This window comes from Halichoerus grypus, chromosome 2 (genome assembly GCF_964656455.1).
Source record: "Halichoerus grypus chromosome 2, mHalGry1.hap1.1, whole genome shotgun sequence".
Taxonomy (NCBI): domain Eukaryota; kingdom Metazoa; phylum Chordata; class Mammalia; order Carnivora; family Phocidae; genus Halichoerus; species Halichoerus grypus.
The window spans coordinates 197,368,088-197,390,135 of NC_135713.1; the positions used below are offsets into that span (position 1 = coordinate 197,368,088).

The window sequence follows — 22,048 nt, forward strand, 5'->3', positions numbered from 1 at the left end:
CTGCTGTGTCATCCTATTGGTGAGGTAGTAAGGGTGGCATGCCAAGCTGGGATGGGTTGGAGAATGGAAGAGAACACCAGCTTTAGGACTTCAGAAATAGCCTGGTACATGCAAGTATGTTGTACATAAAAATCACGAAGATGTCAACACTGTTACTCTGGGTGATAGGTTACAAGAAATTTTATATGTGTATAATTTAACAAAACAAAAAAATGAATTTTATATGTGTATTATATAAATATATATTTTATACATTATAACTATTACTTAAAATATATTACTAAATATTAAAATATTAATATGTGCATTATTAAAATAGATTATTAAATGTATACTATGTCATGTATTAATATATGTATTTTAAAATATACTAAAATATTAACATATATTATTTAAAATATATTTATATATTTTATATGTAATTTTTATACATTCATATTTTTGCACCTGTCACTCCTTCCATTCGGAATTTTCTTCTTTCTTCAATCAGTTGATTCCTATTCATTCCGAGCTGATAACCTCACGCAAGTTTTTTCATCTTTCTCTCTCTCAGTTTCGCAGTCTATAAATGAGGATAGTAATCGTGGCTACCTCACGAAGTTTTGGGGAGGGTTAGATCTGTTAATATATGTAAAGCATTTCAACAATATGTGTCAGTAGAGTAAGAGCAAAATAAATACTGGTCGTTGTTTTGTTGTTGCTATCATCATCATCATTATATCCATCATCATTAGCCTTTAATATTTGCCTCCTACAAAAGCCTTCTCTGGTGTGAGGTGTCTCATAGTTTTTCCCTAATAACACCCTGTGCATAGCTCTCCCATGACATTTGTGCTGTATTTTATTGACTCACTTATTTGTGTCCTCCCCAACTGCAGTAGATAGTTTACCTCTGTAAACATAGAGTGTCTGGCACCGAGGAGGTGCTCAAAGTAAATGTTTGTAAAACCATCGCAGGGATATAGCAGGGTTTCAGGGCGGGCTGTGTGTGTGTGTGTGTGTGTGTGTGTGTGTGTGTGTGTGTGAAATTAGCCTGTTACAGTCACCTGGAAATGAGTCAATGTAGAAGAAAATATTGGTAATGTGAAAGGAAAGGAGACTGGGGTATCAGACTCCTGATGGTGGTAAGAGGTGGAATCCTTGTTTTGGTGGAGAAACAATGCTCCCTTAAGTTATCGTGACATAATTTCTGCATATTCTATTTTCTGAAAGAGTTTATGTGGAGTCGATATTATTTCTTCCGTAGATGTTTGATAAAATTCACTAGTGAAGCTGCTTGGGCTTCAGTATAGTGTGTGAGTGAAGGTGTGTGTGTGTGCGTGTGTGTGTGTGCGTGCGTGTACATGTTTAATACTTATAGGGATGTATGACTCTTTGAGTTCTGTATTCTTGCCTTACTTTTGGTAATTTGTATCATTTAAGAGACTTTTGTGTTTTGCCTAATTTATCAAAAAATTTTGGCAATATGTTATTCATAATCTTTCCTTATTGCCCTATTAATCTCTGTGGGTTCTGATAGTCATGTCCCTTTTCTCATTCCTGATATTGGTTAATTTGTATCTTCTCTCAGTTGTTTCTGATTGGTCTACCTAGAGATTTATTGATTTTTTTTTTTTTTTTAATCTCAGGGAACCAGTTTTTGGTTTCACTGATTTTCTTATTGTTTTTGTTTTCTATTTCACTGATTTCTATTCTGGCATTTATTATTTTCTTTCTTTTGCTTATTTTGTCTTTAATTTGATATTCTTTTTCAGGTTTCTTTAGGGGAAGCTTGTATCAATATCACTTATTTTAAATTTTCCTCTTGTGCTAATAAAGTAATTCAAAGCTAGGGACGCCTGGGTGGCTCAGTTGGTTAAGCATCTGCCTTCGATTCAGGTCATGACCCCAGGGTCCTGGGATCGAGGTCCAAATCGGGCTCCTTGATCAGCAGGGAGCCTGCTTCTCCCTCTGCCTGCCTCTCTCACTCTCTCATTCTCTCTGACAAATAAATAAATAAAATCTTTAAAAAAAAATAATTCAAAGCTAAAAATTTCCCCTAAGCACTGATTTAGCTGCATTCTATAAACACAATGCTTCCATTTTCATTAATTTTAAAATATTTTCTAATTGCCCTTGTAAATTCTTTTTTGACCCATAGAAATTAGGTGTATTTTTAATTTTCTGAATATTTTGAGAGTAGCAGATACATATCTATTATCATTTCTAATTTAATTTCATTGTAGTCTGAGAATATACTGTGTGTAATTTTAATCCTTTAAAAATTTATTGAAAGTTCTTGTATGACCCAGAATATGGTGTCTGATTAATGGTCAAGTTGGTTGACAGCATTTTTCAGATCATCTACATCCTCACTAATTTTCTATCTCCTTTTTTTATTGATTCCTGAGAGAGTGGAGTTGAAATCTCATTTACAATTTGTGGATTTGCCTATTTCTCCTTTCAGTGCTGTCAGTCTTTGCCTCGTGTATTTTGAAGCTCTTGAAATTAGGTACTACACATTAGGATTGTTCTATCATTTTTATGAATTAGATTTTTATGATTATTGAAATATTCCTCTTTTTTTTGCTAAGTTTCTTTGTTCTCAAATCTACTTTGATATGAGCATAGCCACCTCACTTATGATTACCTTTTTCATTGTTCGTCTTTCTTCATCCTTTTACTTTTAACATGTTTAAATATATAGTGTTTATTTTGAAAATATCATGTAGTTACACCTTCTTTTAGATCCAGCCTGACAATCTTTGTCATTTAGATAAATCTTTTAACTATTTATATTTAATGTAATTATTGATATTGTTGGGTTTTATTCTGTCTTGCTATTTCTTTTCTATTTGTCTCATCTTTTTTTTTCCCTCTTTTCATACCTTTTATTGAATTCACTGAGTACTTATTAATATTCCATTTTATTTCTACTATTGTCTTAGTAGATATACCTTTTTCTTTCTTCCTTTTTTTTGTGATATGGAGCTTTATTACAGTCTGCCTGCATGTACTCTTATACCAGTTTACCATAAAATGTAAGTGCCTTCATAACAGTGTAGCTCCATTTTCCTATTCCTATCCTTACATATATTATAAACCCCAAAATATACTTTTATTATTTCTGCTTTTTTAAAAAAAGATTTAGTTATTTATTTTAGAGAGAGAGAGCTCATGAGTGGGGGGGAGGAGCATAGGGAGAGGGAGAGAGAATGTCAAGCAGACTCCACACCCAGCTTGGAGCCCCACACAGGGCTCAATCCCAGGACCCTGAGATCATGACCTGAGCCAAAATCAAGAGTCAGCTGCTTAACCAACTGACCCACCCAGGTGCCCCTATTATTTCTGCTTTTAAAAGTACATTTTCTTTCAAAGAAATTTTAAAAGGGGAAAAAAAGATAATTTATATTTACATACTTATTTTCTGTGTCCAGTGTTCTTTATTCTTCGAGTTGATCCAGGTTTGCTTTTAGTATAATTTTCCATCTGCCGGAACAACTTCCTTTAGCCTTGCCTATTGTTCATGTCTGCTGGTGACAGATTTTTGTTTGAAGATGTCTGTAGTTCATCTTCAGTTTTAAAGGATATTTTTACTAAGTACACAATTCTAGATTGACAGATTTTTTTTTCTTTCAGCATTTTAAAGATTCATTATGTTATCTTCTGAGTAGCATAGTTTCAGATGAGAAATCCTCAGTCATTCTTATCTTTTAAATGCATCTGCCTTCTCTGGCTGCTTTTAAGATGTTATCTTTAGTTCTGTTCTTGCAGTTAGATTATGATGTATCTTGATGTGGTTTTCTTTGTGTTTATCTTTTCTTTTCATTGGTTTTTTCCACTGGTACATTTACAGTTTTTTCATATTGCAAAATTTGTACCTATTGTGTCTTCAAATATTTTCCCAAACCTTTCTCCTTCTATACACAATTATACATATGTTAGATGACATGATATAGTCTCATATATTACTGAGGTTATTCATTAAATTCAGTCTTTTGTCTTTCTGGCAGTCATTTGGATACTTAAAATGCTTTTTCTTCATATTCACTGATCTTTTCCTCTATTGTGCCAAATCTGTTGTAATCCCATCCAGTGAAATTTTCCTTTCAGATAATATATTGCTATGCCCTGGGCTATTTAAGTTTTTTTGCATATCTTCCATTTCTCTCCTCATTATGTTCATGTTTTTGTTTAAATATTTAGGTGTGGTTTTAATAGCTATTTTAAAAACATAATGGTAGTCTTTGTCTACTGATTTCACCATCTCTGTCATTTCTTAGTCTAACTCTATTGACTAATTTTTCTTCTGCTATGGCTCACATATCCCTGCTTCTTCTTATGCCATCTTTTATTGAATGCTGGACATTATAAAATTTATGTTCTTGAATACTGGATTTTCTTGACTTCTTTTAAAAAATATTGAGCTTTGTTTAGGAAGCAGTTACTTGTCAATGACCAGTTTGATCCATTTGAGGCTTATTTTTAGACTTTGTTAGAGCAGATTTAAAGTTGACTTTATTCTAAGGCTAGTTTAACCCCGTGTCTAAGTGTGACCTTCCTGGATGTTCTATGAGAACCATTCATTCTGCCTGGTCAGAAGTCAAGCTTTGCATAAGCTTGGGAAATTGTTTATCTTAAATCTCACCAGCCACTTTTTATTTTACCTTGTAGAACCTTACCCTATACATGCACAACTCAGTATCAGCAACAGACTCAAAGGGAACCCATGTAGGTGTCTGGAGCTCTTTCTGTGCATAGCTCCCTCCTGTCTAGTGCTCTGTCCCCACAAACTCCAACTGCCTCAGCCTTCCCAAACTCCAGTCTTTGTCTCCTCAGTTCACAGTGCTGCTATACTGTACTTTGATTCCCTTGCTTATGTTCAGGCCTGGATGTGCCTCCAGGAAGAAAGGGGTGATTGGAGGGTTTACCTCACTTGTTTTCCCTTTCTTCACAGGGTCACAGTCCTGTGCCTCTTGTTTCTCAACATCCTAAAACAATTTTTTTCCCTATATTTTGTCCAGTTTTCTAGCTGTTGACTCTAGCAGATTAAGTATGGTCCCAGTTACTCCATCATAGCCCAAGCAGAAATCATGAATTTTACTTATGCTTCACTAATTTATACCTTTATTTTGAGGTAAAATATAAGCAACTTCAAGTTTGAAAGTTCTGTAAATATTTTAAATTAAATTAAATATAAATATGTTCTATGAATTCTCTGAATATTTTTTGTTTTTAGGGGAGTGCACAGTTATATACTCACATCTGGCACCAACTGGCCATAACTGTATTCACAGTGTTTGGAGAAGCTTCAAATGAATGCCTACAAAGCTTTTGAGTAGGAAATACTGCATAATAATCTGAGCTTTATGTTATGTTTCAAGAATCTGGGAGGCATCCTTTTTTTTTTTAAATCCTAAAGGCAAATATTTAATTTAGAAACTAATGCTGTTATATTTTGTGGAAATTTATCTTTATAAGATCTGGGCTTGCCTCAAATATAAGTATTTTAGAGGAGTCTCCTAATTCTCCTCTAAATTATCTTCCTGGAAATATGAATGCCTGAACTTTCACCAATAATAAGAAATGGAAAATAAAGGAATGAAAGACTGTTTTGAATGAAGATATAATGCAAAGTACCCTGCAAGAAAAGAGTAGCATATTAAGATGACTAACCATTGACACCTTCCTAAAAATTGGTTTATTTCTCTCCACCAAAGTTTTAACCCAAGATTTTAACCCAAGATTTTGATAGGAACTGCTTAGAGAAAGTGGACCAATACATTTGTGGCTTTTTAACAAGGAAGAGTGACCTGAGAAAGAGGCCCTAGAAAAGCAGAGGGGAACAAAGTGCTTGGTGGAGGGTGGAGGGCATGACCAGCCACAATGGGAACAGTTAGGAAGAGCCAGAGATTAAAACAGCAGCAATGACAAAACAAAATAACTTTGCTCACTTCAAAATTATGATGTTCCTCTCATCTGTTATTCCACATCTGTTCAAGCTATGCTGCAGATGTTTGAAAATTGTCCTTCTATATAGTAATGGTAGCTATAAAAATAAGACTTGGATTAAAACAACCATAACTTAACTTTATGTATGGAAATGTACAGTCAGTACCATCCTGAGAATAAAATTATTCAAAACATGTTTTAGGGATAGTTTGCATGATAAATTAGCTGTAAATTTTCAACCATGCTAAACCAGAGCTGTTGTTTTTTTTTTTCTTTTGAGAGAGAGGGAGAAAGCACTTGGGCAGGGGGAGGGGTAGAGGGGGACAGAGAGAGAGAGAGAATCTTAAGCAGGCTCCACGCACTTGGGGCTCGATCTCATGAGCCTGAGATCATGACCTGAGCCAAAATGAAGAGTCGGACACTTAACCAACTGAGCCAGGTGCCCCTAAACCAGAGCTTTTTAGATTTATTTGAGAAAATTCAGGCAATTGTGACTTAGTTTCAAATACATAATAGAAAGCTTGAAGGGTGATAAATTAATTTTATTTCTTCAGTCACTCTTATTATTCTCCAAAGTAGTGATTCTGTTCTATTTAGCTATTGGCAAGTTCTGGAGGTATTCATATATTACCAGCTGGCCTCACTTTATTTATTTGTTTGTTTGTTTGTTTGTTTATAAAAGATTTATTTATTTATTTTAGAGAGCAAGCATGGGGGTGGGCAGAGGGAGAGGGAGAGGGAGAGAATCTCAGGCAGATTCCCTGCTGAGCATGGAGCCCTACATGGGGCTCAATCTTATGACCCATGATCATGACCTGAGCCAAAATCAAGAGTTGGCCCCTCGACCAACCGAGCCACCTATGCGGCCCCGGCTGGCCTCACTTTAAATTCAACATTAGTGATTTTAAGTGGGCCCTAATGCTTCCTGGAGGCCTGAGACTCATACTGCATTCCTCGGTCCTTTCCCTTTCCCACTTTCCTAGATGACCATCCGTACCCTTCCCTCCCACCTCGAATCTGCCACCCCTCTCTTCTGCCATCCTCATGCTTTGCTGTGAATCTTTCCGCCTACTTCCTGGGGAAGGTGGAAGCAAGCAGAACTTGCCCTACTGGGGCTGGGCGTGATTTATGTGGACTCCTAGCCAAGGCCCTCTCCTCCCCTGTGCTCTAGATCCTGTCCCCTCCCCTTTACTCAAGAACATGTCTCCTCTGAATCTCTGGCAGCACTGAGTTTTCCCTCTCTCCTGCCAGATCTTTCCCATCAGCCGGCACACATGCCGTTAGTTCTCTCCTTGTGCGAAAAACCAAACAAAACAAGTCAGCCCTTTCTTTATCCACTTCCCCTGCAGCTTCCAGCCCATTCCTCCCTTCCCCTTGTGACAGAACTCTGGACAAGTTGTCTGTGTGTGCCCCACTTCCTCTCCTTCTCTGGAGCTTCTACACTACACCGCAACTGCTTGTGTTCACATCACCAGCATCCTCCACAGGCTTAAGCCACGTGCTTATTTCTCAGTCCTTGTTGCACATGACCTCTGTGTCCCTGCAGCAGCTGATGCAGGTGAATAGTCCTTGGCACACTTTCTTCACTTGGCTTCAGGATTGCATATTATCCTGATTTCTTCTCTCTCCGGCCTTTCCTTTGGTTTGCTTTCCTCCTCCTCTCCAGCCTCCTGACATTTGCAGGTTCGGGTCTCAGTATACCTAGACTTCTCTGTTTTTTGTACACTCAATGCCTTGAAGTCTCATCCAGGAGCATCGTTCCATCTGCCACTTACATACTGCAGATGTCTGAATTTTTACTTCCAACCTAGACCTCTCCCCCGAGCTCCAGACTTGAATATCCAAATAGTCACCTCAGCACAGATGTCTGAGAGACATCTCCATGCTTAATGTGTCTGAAACCGATCTCTTCATCTCCCCCCCCAAAACCTGTTCCACCCATAATTTTCCTGATGTAAGGTAATGACAGCCCCGCTCTTCCGGTTGCATGGGAGAAAAATCTTGAAGTCATCTTTGGTTTATCTCTTTTTATCATACAGCATATCCAGTTGGCTCTACTTTCAAATCTTTCAGAGAACCCGACCACTTCTCACCACATCCTCTGTCATATCGCAGATTATTTGTGACAGCCTCCCAACTGGCTGCCCTGCTGGGTTCTTGCCCCAAACAGGATCTAGAGTAATCCTGTGACGACTTAAATTAAATCATGTCACTGCTGTGCTGAAACCTGTTCAGTGACTCTCGGTTTCACTCATATTATCAGCCACATTCCGTACAATTGCCTACAACACCAGGAAGGATCTGGCTCCTTGTTCTCTCTCAGACCTTATCCGAGGGAGATGTTGCTCCGCGACCCAGCCACGCTGGCCGCCTCACTGTGCCTTGAACAAGCCTCTGGGCTTTTGTAACTGGCCCTTCCTCTGCCTCAAGTGCTCTTTCCCTAGAGGTCCCCGTGGCCCCTTCATCTCCTACAGGTCTGTGCTCATACATCGTATCCATTCAGCGAGGCTTTCCCTAACTCCCACATTCGTAACACTGCAAACTACCCCCACCTTCCAACACTTCTCATCCCTTTCCTGCACCAGCCTTTCCGTAACGCTTGCACCATCTAAAATATTGTCACTTGTGTCAGTTAATTCATTTACTCGCTAGTATAGAATTTCCATGAAGGTCGGGAGGAATGTTTGTCTGTTTTATACACTGCTCTATTCCCAGTTGCCTGGAATGGATGAATGAATTAGATGGTTGCAAAGGCACTTAGGTGAGTTTGTGGGATTCTGACACAGGCGGTCCTGTAGGAACCAGCATCTCTGACTCCAGCTCTTTTAGGGAAAATAACATAACCTTGATGGCACTGTAATTTTTTTATTTTTTAGTGAGTAAATATTTTTAAAGCGCTTACAGCAGTGCCTAGCACATGGTGTGAGCTCTGTCAATGTTTACCAAATAAGCAAAAAATACCTTATCATGCATTTTGTGATTTAAAAAATATTGGCGGAATGTAAACCAAGACAAACCTCAAGAGGTTCAGAGTGGCCTTCGTTCTATAATGGAGAGTGGCTTTATTCATTATCAAGGTAGAATAGAGTCTGATGGCTTAAGAGAAAAGATAGTAATAGTCACATGCCCTCTCTAGTTGGAAAAAACAAAACTACCCAGTGTATTCAGCGGGACTATAGATGCAGAGAGATTTATGCAATAAACTCTAAAGAATTGCTTTTGAACTCAAGTCCATAAAACACATGGCTATTGTCTTAGTCAGCTCGAGTTCTATAACAAAACACCATAAACTGGGAAGCTTATCAAGAACAGAAATTTATCCCTGATAGTTCTGGAGGCTGGAAGTCTGAGCTCAGGCTGCCAGCATATCAAGTTCTGGTGAGAGCCTTCTTCTGGGTTGTAGACTCCCATCTTCTTGTTATATCCTCGCAGGGCAGGAGAAAGCGAGCTCTGTGGCTTCTTGTAAAGGCCCTAATCCCATCCATGAGGGGATTCCACCCCATTACCTAATTACCCCAAAAGGCCTCACCACCAAATCCCATCACAGTGGGATTAGGGCTTCCGTGTCTGCCTCCCCCCACCACCCCTGGTTTGCTCTCTGGGGAGATGGAATGAGAGGAGGGACACAGGCGTGGCTGGGGGCAAAATGAAATTGGGATTGTGCAAGAGTCGATATCCTGAACGCATAGATACCCTTCGGCAAACACTGATAGCCAGATCTCTGCTGCCAGGAAGTAGGCTGGAGGATGCAGCTCAGGGCAAAATGGCCCAAGAGGAACGTCCAGTCAGAGACGGGCATGGGAGAGTCCAGGCCCTCCTAAGACACCCTGTGACGGGATGTCCATGCATCCCAAGCCTGCCTGTTGTAGAGGCCTCACTTTAAATACAAAAGGTCACCAGACAAGTGAGGAGAGTTTCTAAAGGGAAAAACAGAGACAAAACTGGTTGGCAAAGCAAATACATAAAAGGAACTCAGAAAAAAACAGATGCTCTAGAGAGCAGAAAAATGTTTGTATGTGTATATGGACATTCAGATACGTATTAAGTGTATATGGATCTAATAACCTCAGCAGGGAGAGGTAGGCAATGTGCTCTGCCTGGTGGAACACCCATGCTCCACTGAGGGCGGTTAAAGTGGCTTCATCACTTCCTAGCTGTGTGACGCTGGGCAAGTTACTTAAGCTCTCTGTGTCTCCATTTCCTCAACTTGAAAAGGGGATCAACGATGCTACTCAGAGAACAGCAACAACAACAAAAACTTCTTGGAAATTACGAATAGTATGGCTGTATTTTTTTTTTTTAAATCCAGTAGAAAGTTTAAAATTAGAAGTTGAGAACTCAGGGTGCCTGGGTGGCTCAGTCGTTGAGGTCTGCCTTCAGCTCAGGTCATGATCCCAAGGTCCTGGGATCAAGCCCCGCATCGGGCTCCCTGCTTGGCAGGAAGCCTGCTTCTCCCTCTCCCACTCCCCCTGCTTGTGTTCCCTCTCTCACTGTGTCTCTCCCTGTCAAATAAATAAATAAAATCTTAAAAAAAAAAAAAGTTGAGCACTCTCTGTGAAAGATCAAAAAGACAAAGAAATGGAAAATAGAAATGACAAAAAAAAAAGAGATAATACACCTGAGCAGCCTAACAGCCAGAGCTGCAGAGATAGATGAACAGACAGACAAGACAGGGTGCAGGTGTGTGTGTGGGGGGGAACCTGGGAACAGAGAGGGAACTTTGAGTGTAATGACCAAGGCTCTTCTAGAGGTAGAAGACACAGTCAGGTTGGAATGGCCTCCTCGGTGCTTTTGCACAATGAATGAGAAGAAAGGCCCAGTCCAGGCATGTCACAGAGCCATTTCCGAGCACTCAGGATGCGGTGACGCTCCCAGAGGCTTCCGGAGAGCAGGAAAGCAGGTCACATGCGGAGGACGGGAACTTGAGTGGCAGAAGAGATAGTCGAGTTCTAAGTAATGCGGACTTATTCTGGGAAGGCCACCCTCCATCCAGGACATGAACATTGTTTGATGTAGATATATTTGTCGCTTTAAAAAAGTAGCTCTTGTGTGTTAGGCAGAGTGGGGGCTCATGTCTTTGCTAGGTGAGTCTCTATCTGCCTCTGTCCAGGAGCACCCTAGTTCTTTCATCTTTCAACAATGGGAAAGAGGATTAAATTTACCTTTTCCTGTTTCTCCTCCTCCCTTCCCCCCCCCCTTGTTTGCCTTCTCGTCTCCTTCGCTTCTTCTGCCGTTCCCTACTTTACCTTCTACAGCGCTCACACTCTTGCTACGTCTATTTCTGTCTCTTCTTCTCGCTTTCTCTTTCTCTCCACAGAAGTCTGTGTTTGTCTCATAATTGGCAGGAGAGATTTTTTTTTTTTTTGCTTTTGCTTTTTGCTTTTTAAGTGATGAATAGTTGGCGTGAGATCAAAGACAAGCCCTGTGGTTTTCTGGCTGCCCCAGTAGGGCGGTGCGGCTGGCAGTCATCCCAGCTGCCTGGTGATAGGCATGTGGAAGAGATACCAAGCTCACAGGTCACCGTGTGTGTGTGTGTGTGTTCATGTACGTGTGTTTTTCAGGCCAACAGCAGGCTGAAGCAGATTGAGAAGGAATACACTCAGAAGCTTGCCAAATCTTCACAGGTAAGAATATTGAAAGAAAAAAAAACAAAATCAAAACAAACAAAAAAGAAACCTCCACATAAAAGCATTTGTACTTTAAACTTAATTCTCTTCACTGTTTTTATGGGTCAGTATCCTATTTTTGATGGGTACATGGATAAATAATATATGCTTTTAATATTTTGGCCTTCTTAAAAGATTTTTTTAATTAGGCATATTGAACCATTTGGACTCACACACACACACACACTCAGATGTTGTAAAACCAGCCAGTGCACTTGAACAAGCCCAGGCTGCAACATATTTCACAAGGGCGGGAAATACACACCTACATTTGTGATGTAAGCAGTGTGATACCATCTGTGCTTTTTTGCAATATTCCATTTAGTTGTACCTAAAGACTGCTTAGCAATAAAGTTCAAAATGATAAATGTTCTAGGTTAAGTTAGCCGCTCAACTGTTGACTCCTTTTGGGGAAAAGAAGAATTATAAATCCCTACATTCATATCTTGCTTCTTGGTGTTGTTCTAGTAGTTTTAGTAGAAGGCCAATAATTGAATGCCTGTCTCAACTCGACAAATGATGCTTAAAATACTTTTTCTGTATAAGTTGTTGTAATAATATCCTATAGTGTCATCTAGGGAATCTCAAGCATTCCTTAGTTTTATGAGTAATTCTAGAATAAAAAATACTCATTTTCATTGTATAGATGGATAGGTTAAACCCTTCACTTTTGGGGGCATCATATGTAATGATTTTAAAATCAGCTCTTCTAGTATTTTTGCATATACACAGTGATGTGTGGCCATGAACTGAAATTTATGTGCCATTTTATAAGTTACCACACAGTGGTTGTAATAGCAACACAACGACAAAATAGTAATAAAATCAAGAATTTTATGGGGCACTAACCATGTTGACTCAGTGTTCATTCATGATAACTCTGGGGTTAGGAACTATTATTGGCCCCATTTAAGGAAACTGAGGCTCAGAGAGCTGAGCTCACACTTGAGACTCAGAGAGCTGAGGACATATGGGTTAGCAAGTGACTAAGCCAGGACCCCACCTGGGTCGGACTGGGGAGCAGAAGCTCACAACCTGATGCCACTGGCCTGGCTCAGTCCCTCCCATTTTTCATATGGCAGAACTCTGGGGATAGCGCTCATAAAATTTCTTTGATTATACAATTATTTCTAAAATATGCATATGCCATATAATTTACATCCCACTTGGAAAGCAAACTGTCTCTGTCTCAGTGAAGACTTATATGTATTTACCTAAAAGATAGTGATATTTGTTGATTGCCATTATCCCAGACCTTCTTTGAAGAAGGAACATGGGGAATATTCTTTTACAATCACCAAAGAAGGTTCTTATAATCAGAAGAAATATTATGACTCCCAAAGTTACAGTTTAAACTACGACTTGAAAAATCCTCAACTGGCATACCCTTATGTCCTGCTTATTTTGCGTTATGTTAAATGGGGGAGGCAGACCGAAAGTGAGATATAAGATAGCTAATAAAAATGCTTAAATAATGAGAGTGTAAACAGGAGTATTTAAGTTTATCTAAAGGAATGTGTGAAGAAGCCTGATTAGTTCATATTAAAGCAAATTAAATGGAAGTTCTTGTGGAAGAAAGCCTAAGCTTTGGAGTCCAGCAGACCTGAATTTGAGTACCAGCCCTACTACCTATATGACCTTGAGCGAGTTACCTGGACTCTCTGGAATTCAGTTCCCTCATTTGTAAAATGAGGCAGTAGTACTTACCTCATAGGTTAGTTTTAAGTATTAAGTAATGTAAGGCCAAAAAAGTGCTTAGTAGAGAGTGCTTAGTACACAGTAAAGCATTTAATGACTGTTAACTCGTATAGCAGCAGGATTAAAATGGGAATAGAGACAAGAAAGGAGGGAGCAAAGAATAAAAAAGATATGGAAGGAGCAAGAAGTTATTTTTAATTTATTTTTGGGTGTTCAAGAATTGATAAAATCTCCCTCCACAATTTGGAGAGGCGGGGGGGGTGGGGTGGTTGCTAAATATTTTCCCAAGTAAAGACATGAAGAAGCAGGAGGAAGAGGTGGAGGAGGAAAACCCAACTAGGGACAGCAATCATGTCCTATAGCCATGATTTTATACATCAAAGGACAGCACAACACCAAAAAGGAAAAAAAAATCTTTGAAAGAGTATAATATAATAAAAGACAGTCCATCCTCCTCATAAGGATGACAACCTTACATTGATAGTATTTTGTTTGCCCACCTCTAAATACATATAAATACTTATACGTATATAAACATATACATATATTTGTATCTGTGTACTGGTATTTGGGAAACATTGGTCTACAGTCCAATCAAGTTGAAGAAACAGATTATTTGAAAATCAACATTACAAACAGAACCATGGACTGACTTTTTCTGTGTTCCAGTGATAGTTTGCTGGAATCTCTAACTCATATCTAAGCTGAGGACAATGCCAGAAGCAAAGTTGCTTAACTGTTTATCAGACTTAAAAAAAAAAAAAAAACCCTCTTTGAAAAAAAGATTTTTTTTTTTTTTTTTTTTTAAAGATTTTATTTATTTGACAGGCACAGCGAGAGAGAGGGAACACAAGCAGGGGGAGTGGGAGAGGGAGAAGCAGGCTTCCCGCGGAGCAGGGAGCCCGATGCGGGGCTCGATCCCAGGACCCTGGGATCATGACCTGAGCCGAAGGCAGACGCTTAACGACTGAGCCACCCAGGCGCCCCGAAAAAAAGATTTTTTTAAGTAATATGATGAATGCATTCGTAACGAATGCACTGGTATCCAAGAGATCATCAGGTTAAATTTGGAAAAATATTTTAAATATTTTCCTCCCTTAAAGGAAGTTACTTAATCTTTAAGATTTTATCAAGCTTTTAAGATCTAATGGACCATGAACACCAAGCCCGTGGCATACCCAGGACTGTGCCCCTTCTGGGATTCTCCACGTTCATCATGATGGCAATGATTGTGTCATCTCTGGGCACACTCCCGAATATAATTTCCATCAGAATCACATATTGTTCTTTTTGTCTTAATATTACATACTCACCTTGCCTTTTCAATGTTAGCACAATTGTCCCCACTCAACTGACTCACCCCGTCACCATTTTTCAGAGAAAGATACTACCGTGTTGCAAGCATACAGGTAGTTGTGGACAAGACTAGAGCTGGAGTACCAGTAGAGCTTGCCCACTGCCAAGAGCCTGGCTCCCCCCAGTGCCCTCACTTGCTCCCACATACCTGACGCAGATATGCCTAGCATATTCCACACGTCCCACATGCCCCCAGCCTTCATGTCATTCTCCAGGGTGACAACCCAGAAGGCAAAACGCGCTGAGGAATCACCCTCCCACTTATTTGATGAGGATCCTCAGTGTCCGCCAAATCTTCCCACGTATGCCCTGTTGTATTTTAAAGAAGAGTTTTGTAAAGATCTCAAGCTGTACTACAATCTGAAAAACATCAAAGTGAGTTAAAGATGAAATTTTAACCTCTATACAGAATCCTATTTTTAAGACTTAATAAGACCCATGAACATTTTTTGCAAAGTGTTAACTGCTTAGCAATAATTAACTATTAGAGCTTTCACCAGTTAGGTTGCTTATGGCATCAGCCTGAAATAGCTCTCCTTTTGCTTCCCAAAATGTTAATTTTTAATATCATATGGAAATGTTCGAATCCACTTCTTTCTCTGAAGCTGAATGCAGGGTAAACATTCAGTTGAGTGGTGACATTTTGTTTTATGATTTTTAATTATGATTCAATCAAAACTGGTGGGGTTTATGATTGCATAGATTAGTTATGGTTTTTCTCAGAAACTTTTTATATCATTATTCTACGAAAGGCTAGATTATCTCAATGTAATTTGTCGGGTAATTATTATTTTTATTTAGTATGATTATAGTTCCACTACTTAAATATTAAGTGCCAGTTACATGCACTGAGCTAAGGTGAATATATAGTCTTTTACTCTATGTCTAAAATCAAGTGAGTTTTGTTCTTTACCTAAAGCATATTAATCAAGTTAGTATTATTTCTCAATCTTAAATCTCAATTCTGGTTTTAAAAATTATCCACACTTTAGCCACCTCTCTATATCCATCTCATCTGTCAGTTTGTCAACCTCTTTATCTACTCATCTACCTACCGTGTTTCACCTGAAATGTTTTGACACTCTCCCTAGATGATCGTCATAAGTTTTTGGAATAACTTTCCAAAGATAATCTCATTACTTCCCCAAAGAATCTCATTATTCCCCCCAGGAATGTAAGGTTTCATTTTCCACACAAAAACAAGCATGCTCTCCTCAGAACATCCTGGACTTTGCTCATAGATCCTTCCAAAACCTGCATTTATTTCTTTTTGATGTACTCTTGTCATTAAGCTTCTGAAAACGAGAGATCCCTGTTTCATGCCCTTGTGGTCACTTGAAGAACCCGCAAATATTTTTATCTTCACTCTTGGTCAATTAAAAGCTAATCTAATCTAAAGAAACAAAATTACTTTGTACTTTAAAAACATATTACATGATTGTGGTAGTGGATATATAAATCCGGACATGTGCTAAAACTGCATAGCACTAAACATACACACACGCACGTGTATATACACTCACACACGCATACACAGACACATGCACTGAACACACACAATGAACACATGACAGACTTAAGCTTACCACTTCTACAAAGTTGTAGTTTACTTAACTTGAAACGCTCCAATAGTCATTGAAATAGTAAGTTATTTTTACTATTTGGCTCCATGCTCTTACAAAATATCAATCTTAAGTTTCATGTTGGGCCAAGGAAATTTGGCTCTTTCTTATCTCTGGCCCCTCTTGCTCTGTGACTACGAGTGAGCTGATTATTCTGTGCCTCAGTTTTTGACATTCACTAAAAGAATGTAACCTTCCCTGCTTTGTAGAAGTGCTGTGAGAATTAATTGAATTGATGCCAGAATGGGAACAACATTTAATCAAAATTCAGAAAACAGATGAAAAACATCTTTATTCTCAGTAAATGGATTCCTCCACTCATAGCAAAAGGTTCAAGTTTGTATTTAGGAATATTAACGTACTGCTATTATATATTTTGCCATTTATTTCACAATGGTCTTAACATACGATGATTTACAAATCCTGAATGTTAAACTTTGTTACAGTGAGTTTGCTCACTTCTAAAAGCATAGATATTCCATATTTTATTGTAAATATGCTATCATTTATGTCCATAGTAACAATGAATATTTCTATAGGACTTGGCTTCTGGCAGACTCCAGACAGTCTCTATTTATTGTCTTACAATATCGTACTCTAGTTTTGCCACCAAATACTAGGTGGAAAAACTGAAATTCAAGGAAGATAACTGACTTGTCCAACGTATCTCACCAACCAGCCCTGTTCCCATAGAACCAACGAAATTCTATTCTAACCAGTACTAAGTTTTTTTTTTTAATTAGAAGAAGAAACAACTATTTCCTGCTTTTAAAAAGTCATCACTATTGAATTTGAAAGGAAATGGATACATCCAAACCCAAGGAAGAGCCATGTTCTCAGCTCATTAAAAAAGGTCCCTCATCGGATGATTACCTAGGAGAACTTAGAGGGAACCCGTTCATGGAGAGAACTAGTTCTCCAATGTGGAGAATACTACAGAGGTCTCTGAATACAAACTTTCATGGATAGCTATCAGTTGGGGAACTGTGTCATGATAAGCTTCTCTTCTACACCAAAACCTTGTCTAAGAAAAACAAAGGCTAGTGAGAGGAACCAATTCGTACGGCGATTGATCTGACTGTGTGGTTCAAGTCCTTCCTGTCTTTTTGGTTCGATGTCATCTCCGACAGTGGGAAATATGTGACCTCTTTCTATGCCTCTGTTTCTCCATTTGTAAAAGATGGATGATAATCACATTTGTAAATGACATAGGAACTTAAGGCATTTAACACAGTGCCCAAACCTTAGTGAGTACTCAAAAATTGTGTAGAATTAGGTAAGGATAAAGAAGGAGCCCTGTTCATTATTTTTTTGGTCATTACAGTTCCAAGTATTAGAAAAGGCAAAACCGCTTTCTTCATTCTAATAAGTCTATTTCTCAGTGAAATAAAATCTGACGCTTTTCATATTTTTGAGATCACAGATGTTCTTTCTTCTGATGAGTAAATATTGTGGAATGTTATAGTGGAAATGTCTTCCAAATATATTTGGTTCACCAGTTGTTCACCATTCACAGTTTTATTATAGTCTTTTATTGTGTGGAATTTCATGCGTTATGGTGTGCGATATGTTAATTGAAAATATTTAGTTTGTGGATTAGAGTTTTGCCAAATCCGCTCTTTTGTTAAGCATAAATACATAAAATAGATGCCTCTCACTGAAGAATTGGAAGTTATAGCATGCTGTTTTCATTTTAGATCATAGCAGAACTTCAGACAACCATTTCCTCTCTGAAAGAGGAGAAGAGCCGGCAGCAGCTTGCTGCAGAAAGGCGGCTCCAGGATGTTATACAGAAGTTTGAAGATGAGAAGCAGCAGCTGATTAGAGATAATGACCGAGCAATCAAGGTAATCTGAAGACTTCAGTAACCAGTGGTACCAGCTGCTTTAATGTAATTAAAAGGAGGGCTGAAATCGCAGCAGTGGGCAGATGAATGCAGGTATCTGGCTTGCTCACACAGCCTGCTGGAATTCCATTCACTGGACTCTACCTTTGATGTATCCAGTGACTCAGGCTGACTTCCCTCGAAGAGATCACATGCCAGCATAAAAAGTCATTTTTGGCAAGCCCAGTCCATTCACATTGAACAAATATTTGAAAAATACCCTGTCCTTTCTCTTGAGAACCACTTTGGAACTGTCTCTTGAAATTAGGATGACTGTTTTAGCCCAGTACTGCTGGCTAATAAATTCAGAAGTCAGCTTCCAATTTACATTCTATTCTTTGCCCACATCCTTTCATTATGTATTCACATAATGAGAAATAACCTGTTTGAGGTTTGGAATGCCAGCCATTTGATGTGCTTTGACATAGTACAGGGTAGATGTGTTGCTGCTGAGAACCTAGGCTGTTTCCAAATGGCTTCAGAGAATCATGCCTTTAATAGCAACAGAAAGTTCCCTGGACCCTGATTCTTTAGGTGATAGGCAGTTAGATCTCAAAGTAGTTTTTTTCTTGGCTTCATAGCAGCGAATATTATTGTAAGTGTCTACATCATGCTGTGTTTAATCTGTGAGGATAAGCATCTGGAAACCTTTATAAATAAGATTTAAAAGAGAACAAAATTTTTTTAAGAATTTCCAGCAAAAGATTATTTTTCAGTGATTTTACTTTGTTATAACAATGCTTAAAGCATGTTGGGTAATCATACAAAGCAAGGAAAAATAAAAGAAACATTTGGGTTTTATCGCTGCCCTTTTCTGCCTAACCCCTCCGTCTTTCTTTTCTATAGCCTATTGTAGGCAATCTGAGTAATTTACGGAGAAGCTAGTGTTAATGTAAGTTGCTTTTTAAAATATACTCTTTAAGCCTGGACAAGACTGAATGGAATAAAAAAAAAACCCTTCAGATATGGACAAAATCTTGGAGGCCATTTCATCCAGCCTCCTCACTTTAGAGGTGAGGACTGACTTTATTTTGTTCTTAATGAGATTTTCCTTATATATTGCCATCAGCCAGCTTCTTTTCCCCCTATGTGGGATATGAGACAAGGAAGAGGTTTCTTTTTTATATTCTGGTAATTGAAAAAAAATCTTTGAAGCTCTTCTCATTTATAAATGCACAGGAGGTACTCGTTGATCTGTATAACTGTTTTGCTTGGCATGAACTGAGCTGAATACTTTGTTTAAATTCCTTTAGTTATATAAAAATTTCATTTTAAGTGAATTTCTTTCCCACTTGATGTCCAAATACCATGCACTAGGCAATTTCCAAATTTTAAATAAATAATTGAATCCCAATATACGCAAAAAGGGAAAACATAGATTTACTCCATAATGGAATAGTTTCTAGTATTGTTTCTTAAGATTAAAAAAAAAAATATTGAAAGAAATATAATTAGTCCAACTGCCTATTTTTAACTGTTTCTGCAGTTTTAGTCCACTTACCTGTTAAAACAGAAAACCATTGTGATCCTAATTTCCAGAAAAGTGTCAGATCTTAAAGACTGAATTTAAAAGATGTACATACGGGGCGCCTGGGTGGCTCAGTTGTTAAGCGTCTGCCTTCGGCTCAGGTCATGATCCCAGGGTCCTGGGATCGAGCCCCGCATCGGGCTCCCTGCTCGGCCAGGAGCCTGCTTCTCCCTCTCCCACTCCGCCTGCTTGTGTTCCCTCTCTAGCTGTCTCTCTCTCTGTCAAATAAATAAAATAAAATCTTTAAAAAAATAAAAGATGTACATACATAATATTATATTAAAATATATATTATATGATACTTATGACCTCCGGAACATAGGTACTTGAAAATAACTAAAATTAGAATGTAGGTAAGATATAGTTTAGTTTTTTGTTTTGTTTTGTTTTTTACGAGGAGGGAGAGAGAGAGAGTGGGGAGGAGGGGCAGAAGGAGAGGAGAGAGAATCTTAAACAGACTCCTTGCTGAGCTCAGGACCCTGAGATCTCAACCTGAGCCCAAATCAAGAGTCGGCCGCGTACCCGACTGAGCCACCCAGGCGCCGCAGATATGGTACAGTTTTGATTGACTCAGTTAGGTTATGTGTAAAGTGAATGACCGTTGTGGGGTTTCTTTACTAACCTACATAAGGTAAGTAATTCATTGGCACTCCTCGCCTTGCTTTTCTTTTCCAGACTATGTCACCAAAAATGAAAGGAATAATAGCTTATTCTTATTTAACATGTCCTATGTACCACACTCTCTGCCAGACATTTTTATTCATCACCAGTCCCGTTATGTCATTTAGGCCTTCTAGTAATCTTTATAAGGAAGGTATTTCTATCATCCCCATCTTACAGGTGGGAGAACTGAGGCTCTGAGGTTCAATAACCAGCCCAAGGTCATACTGCTCAACAACTGTCAGAACCAGGTTCAAGTCATGGTCTTCCTGACAGGAAAGGCTCAGCCATGAACTATTGGACACACACCAGTCTCTACATTCTGTCCCTGAAAACCAGTCGTTGGCCAAGTGCACAAATGAACCCGGATAGCCTCACTCTCATTTTCTGTCTGCCTGAGTGATAATAGCACGTCTGCAACAGCTGTTTGATTTGGACACTCTAATTGTGTTGGAGTGTTTTGTACATATAGATACATAGATAGATCCAGATACTCAGAGAGAGGCACAGAGAGAGAGGCACATGAGGCTTGTATTTGGTTTTCTGAAACCAAATGCATTTGTCTGCATCTATATTAAAACAAGCTAATATGTACTGAAGATTTTGTGATATTAAATATTACTGTATTGAAATACTGAAATCAAAGAGTGCTGTATAAAGAGTGTGCATGCTAATTGTGAAATGCACTTTGCCCCACGTTCTGGGTTAGGGACGAGCTGAGCTCTCAAGCTGGCGGTCAGGGATGAGGGTGGAGAGTAAATCTCGTACTCACCCTGCCAGAGCTTGCAATAATGTCTCCGTGGATCGGCAGACCTTTTATTAAAGTAATTCTTGAGAGAAAAGTTTGGGTATAAAGTAGTCTACCACAATCCACTTTTAAGGGCCACTAGTGTGGTATAGTGTAACCTGCTAAAACATTTCTGGAGAATAATTTGGCAATACCTATCTTTATTACATTGCCTGAGAGACATGCCCATTGACCCATTTCCAGAATGTGCCCAAAGGTGGCAGTTAAAAGGTTGCACAGAGCTTTAGCTAGCCAAAAAAATATTCATTCTAACATTCATTCATCAAATAACTATTTATCAAGGTCCTGCTGCATGCAAGGCACCCACCATACTCACATTTTCTATTTCCCTTCTATATTTTTTGCCATAGTACATAAACTAAAAATGATGCACTATTGAAAATGGTATTGGAGAATGATATTTAAGGATAGTGAAAATGTTCACAAGATAGTTTTCAATGAAAATACAGTTTACAGAAATTGTATATAAGGTCATGTTTGCAAATAAAAGTGCATATAAAGAGAAAAAAGAAGGAATCATATATCAAAATTTTACTGGAGGACATCTCTGCAGGGTGGAATTTGTGGTAATTTTCTTTTATCTTAGCTCCATATTTTTAATTATAACATCACTTTTGCAATAAGAAACAATTAAAACTATGGTGAAAGAGGAAGAGCCAGCAGTCTAAAGGAGCCCAGTGGATATTAATCATGGTAGCGGAGACCCAAGAGCGGGCATGATCCTGGCTGTCTAAGAGACAACAGATCAAGCGAGGTCTTTCACAGAACAGAATTCCTGGAGTGTAAAAGGAGTTATAGAAACAAATGCATTCATTCGGGTAAATCTTTTATACCGTAGTATGCCCTATCTTGAGAGCAAAAAGATCTTTATCACTTATCTACTGCTTTAGCTCA

The 22,048-nt window shown here is 38.7% G+C and overlaps 1 protein-coding gene across 4 annotated transcripts in view; it reads left to right on the forward strand.

Annotated features, from left to right (window-relative positions):
* The window catches only part of CEP112 (centrosomal protein 112), a 422,424-nt gene that overhangs the window by 318,623 nt on the left and 81,753 nt on the right, over positions 1–22,048 (forward strand). For all 4 annotated transcript variants that reach the window (XM_078065962.1, XM_078065964.1, XM_078065965.1 and 1 more), the window contains exons 22-23: positions 11,493–11,555; positions 17,971–18,120. In XM_078065962.1, coding sequence (XP_077922088.1) covers positions 11,493–11,555; positions 17,971–18,120 — 213 coding nt within the window. The remainder of the gene's footprint in view (positions 1–11,492; positions 11,556–17,970; positions 18,121–22,048) is intronic.